Here is a 16,161-nt window from a genome sequence, read left to right as displayed (position 1 = left end):
GACGTACAAGTCTAAAACTCCTGAGAGAGTTATTTGCTGGGATAAATTTTCAGAATCCATTAGCAAGTGGATGTCCTTTAAACCCATGGTGCCAGAGGAGATCAGCTATGGAGAGAATGTAACTCAACCTGTTGCAAGTCTGGGATCAAGGCCTGAGGCATAAATGTGGGGGTCAAGAGGAGGAAAGAGAGCCAGCAAAGACTGATAAGAGGGAATTAGGCTAGAAGGAAAAGTACATGAGTGGAGTGTCCAAAAAGAGAAGAGAAAATGTGCCAAAATGCTGCTGAGAGCACAAGTAAAATGAGGGCAGAGAAGCCACCCTGAGTATAGGAATGAGGAGGTCACTGTGATCTTGACAAGGAGAGTAAGCGGTAGAATGGGAAACCTGATTGGCATGGCTGGTTGAGGAGAGAATGGTAAGGGAGGAAATTAGGACAACTCATTAAAGCCATTTAGATGAAAAGAAAAGCAGAGAAATGGAGCAATAGGTGGAGACTGTGGGATGGGGAAGTTTTATGTAAAATCATTGAAAAATACTAGAGTACATTTAAACAGAATGGAAATAACCAGTAGAGGGAGATAAACTGGTGACGTAGGAGATAATGAGAATAACGGCAGTAGTGAAGTCATGGGAAGGGAGGAAGGGATGGGATACAGTGCTCAGGAGGCCTTTAATAAGGACAGAGATTTCATTCACAGCAAAAGGAGGAAAGGCAAATCATGTAAGTCTAGATTCACATGGATGCAATGGTCAGAATATGTAACATGGAAGCATTCTTCTCTAACTGCTTCTATTTTCAATGAACTATGTGGTTATGTCAACAATCAATCAACGGTGAGGGAAGGAAGAGGGTGTTGGCAGTTAGGGGAAAGGAGGAAATATGAAATAATCACCTGGGAAAATGACAGAGCAAAAGCATGAGGGAATAAAATAGGATTACAAATTGGTAATCACCTATTTAAAATGTATGGTTAAAAGTTTAACGTGAGACTGGTAAAAATATTTGGGTGTTTTTCTACAAACCCATTCAGAACTTGAGTATAGGGGGAAAGCTAAATTTTACACTAGTTAGAGATTTACCAGGTGAATATCAGGGGCAGCAAGGGGTGCTGGGGAGTCACAGAGGCTGCAAGCTGGTTATGGAACCTATGCTCCCTTCAGAAGCTATGGCAGTCCCCTTCCCTCATGGGGGTGGTCTTGCCCTGGGTCCCCAACCAGAAAATCACACCAACATACAACATTCCAACATAAAGAGATTTCCAAACATCTAGGCTATGCAATCTTAGAAAACAAATGGAGTATATTAACAATTTAGTCTAAATTAAGCTTGCCCAAGAACCACTCCTGGGAATGTTTCAAGGGTGTGCCTTCCAAGGGTTGTAGAATGTGTTCTGTCCCCTCTTGAGAGTCACCATGATAGGGAGTCATCGCTAGGAATATGTCATCTGTCTCAGGCTTGTTGGAGCAAGAAAAGGTTGGAAAATCACTGTTCAAAAACACCTGCATTCAGATTAACTCACTTCCCATCCTTCAAAAAAAATGAATAATACAAGGACAAAAACTTGCTCTACATTTGTACATTATAATAAGCACTCAGATGTTTTTTTCCAGAACAAAAGAATACTTTGCCCCCAAAGGAACAATCAATTCTACCATGGCCTGCAGGAGAAAACAGGGTGTTTTTTTCCATCTCCTAGTCATAAAGATCTATATATATGTATATATGTACAGGCATATATATGTATGGATATTTGTACTTATGTATAATATATAGGTGTCTGTGTGCCTAAACACACACACACACACACACTCTCTTTCAGCCCTCACACTCTGTAACAACAAATGATTAAGCATTGTAATTCTATTTCCCAGCAAATGCCATGGAAGGTAGACCCTACTTATTCTAGTCAGTGTGAGATCAGAAGCAGTTCATATCTATAAAACAGGAGATTTGAACACTATTCTCTACTTTAAAAAAAAATGCAAGTAGGAGAAACCTTGTGAGTACCATTTAAGTCAAAGAATCAGGTTCAATAGCCCTTAGTTTTGAAATAAATGCTTACATATTGCCCAAACTGAGGGAAAAAAAGGCAAAGAAAAACATTGTTTGTCTCTCTGTGGGCCTTATATTAACTGAAAAAAAAATCACACTTTCCCAACTAATATCAGAATGCTTCTTCTAAATTAGGGCCATCAAAATAACGAATAAGGGGGTAAAGGTTAAAAAGGGACTAAATAACTACACAAAGAAATTGTATGCTGCAGGTTATCCCTTTTGCTTCTGTCCTTCCGTAGACATACAACATCTTCAATGATGGGCTCCTGGAGTACTCTGGTTTGAATCGTCAGTTTCTCTTCCGCCGCCTGGATCCTTTCACTCTCTACACACTGACCCTGGAGGCCTGCACCAGAGCAGGCTGTGCACACTCGGCGCCCCAGCCTCTGTGGACAGATGAAGCCCCTCCAGACTCTCAGCTGGCTCCTACTGTCCACGCTGTGAAGTCCACCAGTGTTGAGCTGAACTGGTCTGAGCCTGTTAACCCAAATGGAAAAATAATTCGCTATGAAGTGATTCGCAGATGCTTCGAGGGAAAAGCTTGGGGAAATCAGACAATCCAGGTGGATGAGAAAATTGTTTTCACAGAATATAACACTGAAAGGGATACATTTATGTATAATGACACTGGTTTGCAACCATGGACGCAGTGTGAATATAAAATCTACACTTGGAATTCAGCCGGGCATACCTGTAGCTCTTGGAATGTGGTAAGGACATTGCAGGCACCTCCAGAAGGTCTCTCTCCACCTGTGATATCCTATGTTTCTATGAATCCCCAAAAACTGCTGATTTCCTGGATCCCACCAGAACAGTCTAATGGTATTATCCAGTCCTATAGGCTTCAAAGGAATGAAACACTCTATCCTTTTAGCTTTGATGCTATGACTTTCAATTACACTGATGAAGAGCTTCTTCCTTTTTCCACCTATAGCTATGCACTCCAAGCCTGCACGAGTGGAGGCTGCTCCACCAGCAAACCCACCAGCATCACAACTCTGGAGGCTGCCCCATCAGGAGTCAGCCCTCCAGATCTTTGGACCGTCAGTGCCACACAAGTAAATGTATGTTGGTCACCGCCCACAGTGAAAAATGGAAAGATCACTAAATATTTAGTTAGATATGATAATAAGGAGTCCCTTGCTGGCCAGGGCCTGTGCCTACTGGTTTCCCACCTGCAGCCTTACACTCAGTATAACTTCTCCCTTGTAGCCTGCACGAATGGAGGTTGCACAGCTAGTGTGTCAAAATCTGCCTGGACAATGGAGGCCCTGCCAGAGAACATGGACTCTCCAACATTGCAAGTCACAGGCTCAGAATCGATAGAAATCACCTGGAAACCTCCAAGAAACCCAAATGGCCAGATCAGAAGTTATGAACTTAGGAGAGATGGAACCATTGTGTATACAGGCTTGGAAACACGCTATCATGATTTTACTCTCACCCCAGGTGTGGAGTATGGCTACACAGTAACTGCCAATAACAGCCAAGGGGGCATTTTGAGTCCTCTTGCCAAAGATCGAACCAACCCCTCAGCACCCTCAGGGATGGAACCTCCAAAATTGCAGGCCAGGGATCCTCAGGAGATCTTAGTGAATTGGGACCCTCCAGTGAGAACAAATGGCGATATCATCAACTATACCCTCTTCATCCGTGAAATGTTTCAAAGAGAAACTAAAATCATACACATAAACACAACTCATAATTCTTTTGGTACGCAGTCATATATAGTGAACCAGCTGAAGCCATTTCACAGGTAGGTAGCCATGTCTCGGTTTTCTGAGTGTGCCACTGACCTTTCTATTTCTGAGCCCTTGGTCAGTTCTAATGAAGACTCTGAAAATGTGAAGCATGGTGTCCCCAACCTCCATCCACCTAAACATGCATAGTAGACAAAACACATCCTCATCCAAGCAAAGCCTGCTTGCATAACCTCCAGAGAGCAGTTTCTTGTAGGTGATGTTTTGAGAGCCAGGGTTTCAGAAAGGTTTGCAATGCATCCTGGTATCTGAAATAAGTAGGAGGGAGATAAGGCTAGTCCCCCGGGAAATATGCAGGCCCCTGGACAGTTCTGACAGCCCCGATAGGGTCATCTGACTAGACTGTGAAGAAAATGATGTATTATTTTAAGGTTAAAAGATGCCAATCAATGAGCGCAATTACCAGCCAGAGTTAGACTAAAACAAAATTTGTTTTGTGAAGAGCCTTCTTATCAAATCCAGCACTTCTTCCAGGAATAATAAGGCTTCTCTGACTCTACTTTCTTATGGTTTCTCAGGACAGTGCCACTTTGCTAGCTCATGTTTTCCTAGCGGTCCTATCTGGACTCTGTGACATACATGGAAGTGTGTTCTCCACACAAAAGAATCTTGCCTGTTGCTTAAATAATTGTTTGGCAGTTTTCCCCATCACATTTTAAGTAACTTACATCCCTAGAGAGAAGGGTAATAAAAGATATTTTATGCTTAAAATTTGGTAAAATGAACAGAATCACTTAAAAAAATTAAAGGCTGAAAGAGTGTTGATTTCCAACTACCACAGGTAAAATTCAGCGATTATTGTAATCTAGTGATGTGTAGATTAGATCCTCCTATAATTACCTCTGATATATAGTGCTGTTTAAATGAAACATTCATGGTCTTATGCATCTACTCATGACAATTATTTAGGGTCTATTAAATATTAAACAGTAATTAAAACTTCCTCAGGTATTCTCCACAGCTAGTCCACATGCTATGTGAGTTGGCTTTTATATTACCTTACACTGATTCAGGGCATAAAAAAGGCCCACTGTAGTTGCAGAGCTGTATATTCTAGACTGGCTTCCTCTTTACTTGACTATACCTCCAACTTTCAAAAATCATATCAATTTGCTCCCTTTTGAAACTCTTATTCGAAAAATCTTCTAGAGGTGAAGCAGTTTGTCCAGGCATGAAAGCAATGCTTTTTCCAGGCTGGAAAAAAAAAAAAAAAAGTTGAATTTATCTGATAAATTGCAAGGCTATTTAAGAATGTGAGAGAAATCTCTTCATTATCCACTCTAACTGAATCTATAAGTGACATTGACATAAAACAGAGTATCACTTCTATATGAAGTTGGAGTTCATGCATGCTTTTAGTTTTCGTTTTTAGTGGATTAATGTTCACTGAATATTGCAAATGTGTGTGTCCTCCTTTCAGCATCCCCAGCTGGTCAGTAAGAAGAAATAGCCTGGAAAAGGCCTAATTAGCAGAAGGAATCCGGCCCAAAATTTAAAAACTACCACAGATAACCCAGAAAATGAATAATCTTCATGTGGGAAATCAAAATTGACCTCACAGAATTGCTTAGAAGTCAGATCTACCATACACAGCTATGGATTTGATCCCCAATAAACTGGTAGCACTGTCATGGTGGAGATGGACATGAGAGAAGAACCAAGGGAGGAGGAGAAGAAAGTGGGAATAAAATAAGTCACAAAGGGAAAAAGGTGTAATTAAGAAAGCAAAAACATGAAAGAGAAAGAGCAAGTAAAAGAACAGAAAGCAGTGATTCAAAGAGCAAAGAGGGGAGGTAGAAAATAAAAGAGGAAAAGGCTAGAACTAAAAGGAATAAAGGTAGAAAGAAGATAGCTGGGTACCTGAGGGAAAATTGAAGGTGTCATAAAATCAATGGTGGTTGGGAATAGAGAAAAAAGTGCTCATTTGCAGCCATAGGCCCTAAATACTTACAAAAATTCATTCTGTTGGAAAGGAGAAGTCCCTGCTATGTAAATAGACCTTTTCAAGTAGCAGAGACGGGCTATAAGGCAAAACATAATTGATTAGTTGAGTTTAACTGGATGGTGATAAGGTGTCTTCATGATTGATAATCTGGTGTGTAGATGAGTTAACTTTGGCCCCACAAGGTCTTTGTGTCATGTAAGGGAGCCTGTTTTAAGATGTTAGGTATCAGGTGAGGGGATTTATTACCACTGAGACCTTAATTCCATGATGTTCCTTCATGACCTGGAAACATTCCTGGGGGATCATTTAGCTCTAGCTTCAAAGGTAGGAGGAGTCCAGGACTGCTAAGAACTGCTTCATACTTTCCAAGGTCTGCATTCTTCATTGCTATGTTAAGTAACTCTGAAGAGTACCAGAATTTTCATGCTGGAAAGAATCTTGAGAGTTATTTATTCCATACATCCTTGTTTAGGGGAAGAATTGTACTCACCCCTTTCAAACAGATAAGAAACTTTAGTTTACAAAGCCAGGGGGATTTTAATAGTTCAAAAATTTCCATGGAAATATAAATATTTTTTGAGATGGAGTCTTGCTCTGTCACCCGGGCTGGAGTGCAATGGCACAATTTCAGCTCACTGCAAGCTCTGCCTTCCGGGTTCACACCATTCTCAACTTTGTTATTCTTAAGAGTTAGCTATGAATAAGAATACATGTAAGCTTGTCTTTCTTTTTTTTTTTTTTTTAAGGCCTGGTGTTTTAAAGATTCTTCCCATGAAAATATATTTTGCTGAAAATCACTAATTTCTGCCTTATCTCCTGAAGGTATGAAATACGAATTCAAGCATGCACCACCCTGGGATGTGCATCAAGTGACTGGACATTCATACAGACCCCTGAGATTGCACCTCTGATGCAACCCCCACCACATCTGGAGGTACAAATGGCTCCAGGAGGATTCCAGCCCACTGTTTCCCTTTTGTGGACAGGACCGCTTCAGCCAAATGGAAAAGTTTTGTATTATGAATTATACAGAAGACAAATAGCAACTCAGCCTGGAAAATCCAGTCCAGTCCTAATCTATAATGGAAGCTCAACCTCTTTTATAGATTCCGAACTACTGCCTTTCACAGAGTATGAGTATCAGGTAAGAAATGTGTATTATAAACAATTCAAGTTGATTATGTGCACTCATCAGCACCTGCCTGTAAAAATGGTGTGCAATTTGAAAAGGCACTTAAAGAAATGTGGGACTTAAGGAGAATAATAATATTCCTTAGAAATTTTTAATTGGTAAATGAGGAAAAAACGTGTTCATTGCCTTTTTCATTTTCTTGGTTTTTGAGCCATGTTATATATGTTGTTTTTCTTAGGTAGATTCCAAGTGAATTTCCTTTTCTTATTAATAAAGTGCTTTCTGCCATTAAGATTCCCTCTCTCAGTGTTGCCTTGGTAGGAGATACTCCTTGTTAAAAGATCACTTTGAAAATAACTCATCACTTGTACCAAAATAAAATCAAATAGCAAACATCTCTAGCCTTGGTGCTCAAGAAAGATACAGAATGTTGAAAAAAGTCTAGAAAAGTGCAACTAACCTGCCCATGACGATTAGTTAAGTTTTCTCTAAGGACAGCCTAAAAAAATAAGACTGTGCATTCTTAAAAAGCCAAGAATTAAGAATACTATTTAGAAAATATCGTGAATTCTATGGAGGACTTCTGTTAGGTTTGTTTAGTTTTGCCATCAGAGTCCATTTGCATTCTTCTTGTAATAACAACCTCATTTCCTGTGGGAGAATGCTTCCCCCACCCTTTGCTCAGTCTTGGTGGGAGTGTCAATCAATGTGTCAGGCTGTCTCCTAGCCAAGTGGTGGGCACGTGAGCCGCTCAGCCCCTCAGATTTGCCTGGGGCTTGATCTTCAGCAGAGTGACTCAGAATTTTAAAAGGTGGAGGTGAGAAGTCCTGTTAAAATATCCCTAACCTCAATCTAAAAGGTTTTCTTTTCCCTGCTATTTCCAAGCACGGTTCTGCAACCCTTCTTTTAATTCCACATACTCAAGTAAATTCTCGTCTGCTTAAGTCAGAATCAGTGCCTCTTGCTTGCAGTTAAGGAAAGCTTACTGATTGATGTAAGCACTTAACTGCCAGGCACAATGCCAATAGAAATTTTCTAAAAGAGAAAACTGAGCCTTAAAAAGCTTATTATAACATGAAATAATAAAACTAATGAGTCACCAAAAAAAATAGTGACCAAATCAATGAGTACAGTGAATGCAGGGAACATTTTAAGCATTAAAAGAATATTTTAGGAGAATAATATATGGGACAAATTACTGAATTAATAAGATTTGGAAATACAAATAAATTCTTGAATGGTTTGGAAAAATACACAGATACAAATCCATAATCCCTTGTTTGCAACTCCAAATCTAAAAATCTCTGAAAAGTGTTTTCTTGCTTTGCCACAGGTCATTTGGCAACAAAACCCAATCTAAACAGACTTGAGACCATTTCCAGTATTTATTTATCCCATTTAATATGAATACTTATATGTTTCACTACAAAAATATTGCTTTATTATATGATGGCGAACAAGATCATGCTGTGGATATTACAAAATATACAGTATATACATTTTATCCTATTTCAAAATGTGAAAACAAAATTATTTTAAAACACATCAGGCCCCCAGGGGTTTACGATAAGAACTGGATAAGAACTGTGGTTTACGTCATGAAGGAACAAAATACTGATGCCACCATTGGAAACGTAACACTGTTAGAAACAGCCAGAACCTATGTGCCTGCCTTTTTGTTCTTTTCTCATTACCTTTATTCAAAAGTGTCACTTTATCAAAGTTATCAATTATCTAGTCTCCCTTACAAATAAAAACGGTAACCTTAGTGAGGGAGCTGGATGAAATCAGCATGAAATCTTCACCGCTAATTAGACGCAACTTAATGACCCATGTATAAGAGACACAAACTTTCTCTGGTATTGTGTTGTGTCGTTGGGTTAAATTCTGGTCATATGATCTGTAGAAGTCTCATTCCAGTTTTTGTTTGTTTGTTTGTTTTAGATAGTCTCGCTCTGTCACCTAGGCTGGAGTGCAGTGGCGAGATCTCAACTCACTGCAACCTTTGCCTGCCAGGTTCAAACGATTCTCCTGCCTTAGCCTCCGGTGTAGCTGAGATTACAGGCATACAGCACAACACCAGGCTAATTTTTTTTGTATTTTTAGTAGAGACAAGGTTTTGCCATGTTGGTCAGGCTGATCTTGAACCCCTGACCTCAAGTGATCAGCCTGCCTTGACCTTCCAAAGTGCTGGGATTACAGGCATGAGCCACCACGCCAGGTCCCATCCCAGTTTTCTATAAAATGGAAAGCTCCAAGAATATGTCTTGTCTCTAGTCAGATTTTTCATCAGGCACTAAGGATGACCAAAAACCAAGGGACCCACATTTCAGAGGAGAGGCAAGTTAAGAACCTTAGGCTGTGTGGTTTCTTTTTAACTGTTACTATCGGCTCTGTGTTACACTCCTCCTCCATACTCATCTCACTCAAATGAAAGTATTTAATTTGGTTTTTGATCTCCAGCTTGTATTTATTAGCTAATCTCATGTAGTTACAACATAAGGATAGAAAACAAAAAAAAATCAAAATCTAGCTTAGCCCAAAGGCCCAGTTCTTATGGAAACTAATATTTTGAAAAGCATAGATTAAATACTGAAATAAATGATCAGAAAATATTGGTTTCGTTTAGCCTGTGTAAACACTGAGTCTATGTGGACCCTGAGTAATCCTACAGAAGTCATTTAGGAAGTTACATACTAAAACAATTTAGTTTTCTTTAACAAAAGAGCATTTTGTATTTGTGATGAATTTGCATTGCTCTCAAATCCACTTGAGGGTTACTTCATCTGCAAGTTGCCTTAGAAAATACCTTCATTGTCCTACACACATCTGCTCACCCAACAACTGACGGTGATTTGACCCTTCTGCAGAGGAGTGTGTTTTTGAGGTAATTGTAGATTGCAGGGAATAGAAACAAAGACCTGAGAAACTTTCTAGCAGTGTGGAAGGATTAATCAGAAGATCGTGAGGATGTATATTTGAGGAAGTTACCATCCACATGGTGTGCTCTGCAAGGGTCAGATGGGGCTCCCCACCACCTTCCTATACTACGTTACATCATTGTACTCATTTCTGTTTTTGAGTTAAATCATTGAAGGCAGTTGTTAAAATTTAGTTATGTGAAAAAAACAACACAGTTTTCACTAGTCTAAATCAACTCATTCCATCAGTTGGCCAGTGATGAAAGAGGGTATCACATGGATAAGTTTTTTTTTTTTTCCTGTCGTCTTCTTCATTTTGAGACGCAGTCTCTCTCCGTTGCCCAGGCTGGAGTGCAATGGTGCAATCTTGGCTCACTACAACCTCCATCTCCCGGGTTCAAGCAATTCTCTGCCTCAGCCTCCTGAGTAGCTGGGATTACAGGCGCCTGCCACCACACCTGGCTAATTTTTTTTGTAGTTTTAGTAGAGACAGGGTTTCACCATCTTGGCCAGGCTAGTCTTGAACTCCTAACTTTGTGATCCATCCACCTCGGCCCCCCAAAGTGATGGATGAGATTTAATGGGCAGGAGGGTCAAGAAATATCTGGAGAAAGGGATACTTATAGAGAGTGGGAGAGTTACTCACTGCAGAAAACCAAAGAAGGAAATTAAATGAGCAGCAAATGTCACTCACCTCACCACAGTTCTTGTAACCAGCTTGGTAACTAGCTCCTTTGAAGTTGAGCAAAATCCATGTGATATCACAAGCACTTTCTAAGTGTTCACTAATACTTCAATATGGAATGCCCTAAAGGTAGCATCCCCACTGTTTACAGTACAAGTGGAGGACCTAAGAGCTTGTTCAAAGGGCAGATTCCTGAGTGGAATGGGAAGGGACCCTAGCAATCCGTACATTTGTTTTTTTTTTTTAAGACAGCATCCCGCTCTGTGGCCACACTGGAGTGCAGTGGTGTGATCTCGGCTTACTGTAACCTCCGACTCCCTGGTTCATGCAATTCTCCTGACTCACCTTCCCAAGTAGCTGGGATTACAGGCACGTGCCACCATGCCCAGCTAGTTTTTTGTATTTTTGGTAGAGACGGGGTTTCACCATGTTGGCCTAGATGGTCTTGATCTCCTGACCTCATGATCCGCCTGCCTCAGCCTCCCAAAGTGCTGGGATTACAGGCGTGAGCCACCACTCCCGGCCTAGCAACCTGTATTTTTAATAAGCAGGTTGGATGGTCCACAACCCACTTTTTTTGGAAATACTGCCTCAGAGGATGCGACATTGCTGCTGTGCTACTTAAGCCTGATTTTCCAGTGGTGATTTTCTGAATCAGCGGTTCTCAGCTTTGACAGCATGTTAGAATCACCTGGGGAAATTTCACAACATTATGCATGCTGATACCCAGGCCCCACTCTCCTGTAGTTCTGATTTTGGGATGGGTCCGGGCATCTCTCGGGGAGTGAAGCTATCTCCCCACAAATGCCTAATTTACATGATGATCATTGATGACAGCCTATTGGCGTTGGTCTATCCTGGCTTTCCTAAAGAAGGGTCCTATTGTTTTGTTTTGATGTGAAACTAGAGAGGAGAACAGAATATATTATCTATGAAGTCCATGTCTCAGCTACTCAAATAATTTAATTTTCTTCATGGATTTTATTTGGCTTTTGTTATTGTTGTTTTGTTTTCTTTTATTTCTTACTTGGGAGGTCTGGTCTTTGGTGGTAAGAGTAAAGTTCACCATCATTTAAAACAGGGGATTTTTCTAGTTTGAGTCATTTCAGCATAGCTTCCAGAATTCTGGGATTCTAAAGGATAACACTCTGGAGGATTAGCTTTAATAAAGCCAGTGAGGTCTAAAATATGAATCAAAAATTTAGCAAGATTTTTTTTCTTGTTTTCCACAAGAATGGGTTGGTGGCTTTACAGAGTGTAGGGCAGGGTTCCATTAGAAAACAAACGTTCTCTGGGAATTTTGAATGCAACTTAACTTACCAAAATCTAATTCTCAAACAACCCTGTAAATGTATGTTCCATGCATAAATGAGATGCATCTGTACTAAATAAAATTCTTCCATTGCACAGACCTCTTCCTTAAACAGAGATCACAGGCTTGTTCATGCTACAGAACATTTACAAATCCAAGAAGATTTTTTTAAAGACAGTAGTCATTTCTATCTTCAACCCTTTCAAAATTTTGCTATTCTAATACATGCAATGTGAACCTCCACATTCTATGTGGAGCAATTCTTAATGGTTTAGCAGCAAATTAAGATAATATTTTTCCCACAGGCTTCAAGAGGGACCTGGGTGTGAGTCTACTCCGTTAAGACATTTTGGGTTTTACCTTTGGGGAGTGAGCTGAGGCTAATGAATAGCTCTCAGTAATTGTGCATTCATATTCATACTCTTGCTTAAGGCAATGACTCACCATGGATTTGATAGGGCCCGCCACCACCCCCCGTTTCAATGAATCATGCTGTCAGTGGCTTAATTAGTTTTCCTGAAACTTCCTCACTTTGACAGATTTTTGCGGTAAGTGCCCACGCACACCCAGGGTCTCTGAAGGCTTCTGGTGCCTTGTGACTGGGTGACTGAGAAGCAACAGGTCAGTCTTAGAGGAAACTCTGTGACTCATGGCATGGGGTCTGAACTTAGGGCTAGTGCTAAAGGAGCCCACGCAGAATGGCAGTCTGCTGCTTTCTAACCGACCAACAGCGTCCCCAAACAAGCAGATGGAAAGAAGGGCTATGGAGGAAACACAGAAGGGGATCCTCACTGTTGCTGCCAGTGGCAGCTGCCTGAAGACTGCCAGGTGTACTGTAGAGGCCTTCCCCGCACCAGCCCCCACCATAGGCTACCAAATTGTTGGCAATTAGTTAGAAGTGGGAGGGAGACAGGCCAACATCTTCTACTCCTTCTCTCAGTAATTCTGGATCCTTGAGCACATTAACCTCTTTAGGTGTTTCCTTATAATAGAAGTTAGGCCTGCTGTGATGGAATAGCATAGACTGGGTGGCTTAAATAACAAACATTTATTTTCCACAGTTCTAGAGACTGGGAAGTCCAAGGTCAAGGCACCTGCAGATTCAGTATCTGGTGAGGCCCACTTTCTGGCTTGCAGATAATGGTCTTCTCCTTATATCCACATATGGCAAATGGAAGGAGATGGAGAGGAAAAGGAGGGAAGAGAAAAGAGTAGGGGGACTCCCTCTCGTCTCTTTCTCTTCTTGTAAGAACACTAGTCCCATTCATGAGGGCTCCACCCTATGCAAACTAATAACCTCTCAAAGGCCTCCATATCATCATATTAAAGATTAGCCTTCAACATATGTATTTGGAGGGGACAAAAACAGTCAGTTCATAGCATTCATCTATAAAGGGAAGCACCCTCCAGCTCTATATTCTATGGGCAGACTAGTGGTAAGCTACAGGCATATAATTTTTAGAAATTCTAATCAAACTTTATCTTCTCTTGATTGGTTTTTGTAATCTACAGTTTGTAAAACACGACAAAATAAATTCTGACCCAAAGCAACAGAATTTTCTAATGGTAGTTAGCTTTAAGTTGTGTTGATGCAAGGAAATGTATGAGATCAGCTTCAGACAATAAATGGATATATGGTTATTCATCAACAAGATGGACATATAGAAATATCATTAATTGTGTCTCTCATTGAAACCTAACATATTTATTTACTAATATATTTTTTAAATTATAACTATATTAAAAAATATAAATGTAAATAAATAATAAACTAATTTTCTTTAGTTAGCTACCAATGAGTCTCATTTGTGTTCCTGAGAAAACCCACACTATCAAAAAGTTATCATGACTATTTCACTACAAGTAACCGAAAGCCAATGTAAACTGAGTTAAACAGAAGGGAATTGTTTTGGCTCTCACATCTGGAAAGGGCATTGAAGGAATCTGTTGAAACCAAAGAAAAGATATGAACATCAGGCCCTGGAAACCTGGGATGCGGGACTCAGAGGCTGTAAGATTCATTCATTCTCTCCCTCCTTGCCCCATCTCAGCTCATCTCTATTTGGCTTCATTCTGCACACTCTCACCAGGCATCTGAGGAAATCACTACTAATACTCCCAGATTCAAGCCCTTTCTGTGCATCAGTTTTCTTATCTTCAAAATTTGAATAGATATAGCACTGGATTCATAGGCTTGCTTTGAGGTTAAATGAGTTAATATGTGAATGTTCTTGGAACGGTGCCTCATACATGGAAACCACTTCACCCATGTAACAGTAATGATTATTATTATTGCCCATCCACCTTAGAGTGGAAAGAGGACTAGAAGTCAACCAAGTGCAGGACTCTGACTGATCCTATTGCACTACCTGCCTTCCTGTGAACCAAGAGAACAGAGGACTATGATTGAGCAGGTGTGGTCGCAGGGCCCACCTCCTACAGGCAGGGCTGTGTGAGGTATGTGGGAAATGCTTCCAGCCAGAAGCAAGAACTGCCCTAGTACACTACACACACCAACTAGGGGAACAAGTACTCCACAGCTGTGAGATATTGACAATCTGACAATCCTTGTGCCCTTTCACATTGGATGCTCACACCCTTCCTGTTTTCCAAATGAAGAAGCTGAGTGCAGATCACATAGCTTGTGCAAGAAAGATACTTAATTTCTGATAACTTCACTTTTCTCATTAAAAAAATGGGTGTGTTATGAGAACTAAGAAATCTGTGTGTCCAGTAGGATGCCTGCTACTTAGTGGGTCCATGCCACCATCCGATCCCCCCAGGATTGCACTAGTTAAAAGGAGAAACTTCCATTCAAGACCGTAAAAAAGCCAGGTTAAGACATATCTTTTGTCTATATCAACAAGTCGTTAATAAAATGTTAGAGTGTAAAAATCTCTAATCAGGAGTATAGTTGCCTCTAAAGGTGTAATACCCCTTCCACTAGGCAGTTCAACCCTCTCTGTCCTTGCCATTTCTCTTCTCAGGAAAATAGTAATTTACCCACATACCCATGACTAAAATTCCAAATTCTGATAGTCTGACTCCACTTTTCTGCAATTAGCTACTTGCTTTGTATTGCCTGTTTTCTATTGCTATCACCCTTATCCCATGTTTTTTCTATATCACATTTAGAGAAAACATATTGAGCAGGTTTTCTGTTTGGTTTTGGACTTGAATTTAATTAGGTATTAATCTCACTAATGTATTTCTGACCAGCATGGAGGTTTTTGTTTGGTTAATTTCTCCCACAAGAACTAAGCTCCCCACACCCACCCCAACTCCCACAGCTCAAGGTTTTAAATGATTTATTGATATTGTCTGACTCAGGCAGTGTATTTATTCTAAAACCTTAGGGCCTGAGTGCACAGCTTAGACTGAAGGCCACTGGGACATTTCCATGTGTAGAAAACTGAAGTCTGCCACTAGGCCTGGGGCCTGATCATTTTTCGCATCAAGCCTTTCGTTCCCACAGGAGATCATTTCTACCTGTCGGTGTGAGCCCATTCAGGAGCATGCTCTAGTTCTTTTTGTTTTTGTTCCATCTCCAATGGCGACCCTTAGGACTTTATTCTAAAACTTCTATTGTTGGCAGTATTTATGGTGCCTTTGGGACAAGTTATCCATGTGAAGATGGGTTGGTTCTCACGCTCATGCAGATGCAACTCAGATTTATATTTCACTTAAGCTGATATTGATCTTCCTGTCTCTGTGTTGGAAGCTTGGTTGGTGGAAATAAAATGTGAAACACAACAGAATGCTCTTCAACTGAATGTAGATAATGTGTAATTCCAGCCTGCCCTCATGGCTCTTCAGATGGCCGTGAAAACAAAGGCTCCCAAAGTCACCTGAAACTTAGGTCCTGTAAAAACATCCAGGAAAAGATGAGATGTGTTTTGCTTATTTTCCTTTATCCTGTAAATTGAGTATTTAATAACTTGTCCTTATTAGGCACCTACAATGTTCAAAGTGTATACCTAGTTACTAGGATTGAGGCAGGAAGCTAAAATCCATGCACTCTCCCCTTCAGGGACTTAAAGTATAGTTAATACGATAAATAAAGATGCCCATGAATAAAGTATCCATAAAAATATTGCTAGGAACGTTGATGTTTGCAAGATCTGAGCGACGGCAAAACAGATCCAGGGAGGAAGAAGCAGATTCTTTATCTTCAGGGACAGCATGATTTCCACACCAAACTAAAGGTCACTCTTATTCTACTCTCTGGCCAGATGGTTTTGTGCAGCACAGGTGGCGCCTTGATACTAAAGAGCTACTGGACTAAAATCATTCCACAGACACACAAAGAGGCACCATTTCTCTGTTCCTTCAGTCTTACAAAAAGAAAC

At 40.4% G+C, this 16,161-nt stretch overlaps 1 protein-coding gene across 1 annotated transcript in view; it reads left to right on the top strand.

The window, feature by feature from the left end:
- The window catches only part of USH2A (usherin), a 798,346-nt gene that overhangs the window by 747,509 nt on the left and 34,676 nt on the right, over window positions 1–16,161 (top strand). Inside the window, exons 62-63 of the mRNA XM_023203737.1 lie at window positions 2,297–3,813; window positions 6,585–6,906. Of these exons, the coding sequence (XP_023059505.1) occupies window positions 2,297–3,813; window positions 6,585–6,906 (1,839 nt within the window). The remainder of the gene's footprint in view (window positions 1–2,296; window positions 3,814–6,584; window positions 6,907–16,161) is intronic.

This window comes from Piliocolobus tephrosceles, chromosome 1, assembly GCF_002776525.5.
Source record: "Piliocolobus tephrosceles isolate RC106 chromosome 1, ASM277652v3, whole genome shotgun sequence".
Taxonomy (NCBI): domain Eukaryota; kingdom Metazoa; phylum Chordata; class Mammalia; order Primates; family Cercopithecidae; genus Piliocolobus; species Piliocolobus tephrosceles.
This window is presented reverse-complemented; position numbering and strand designations above follow the sequence as displayed.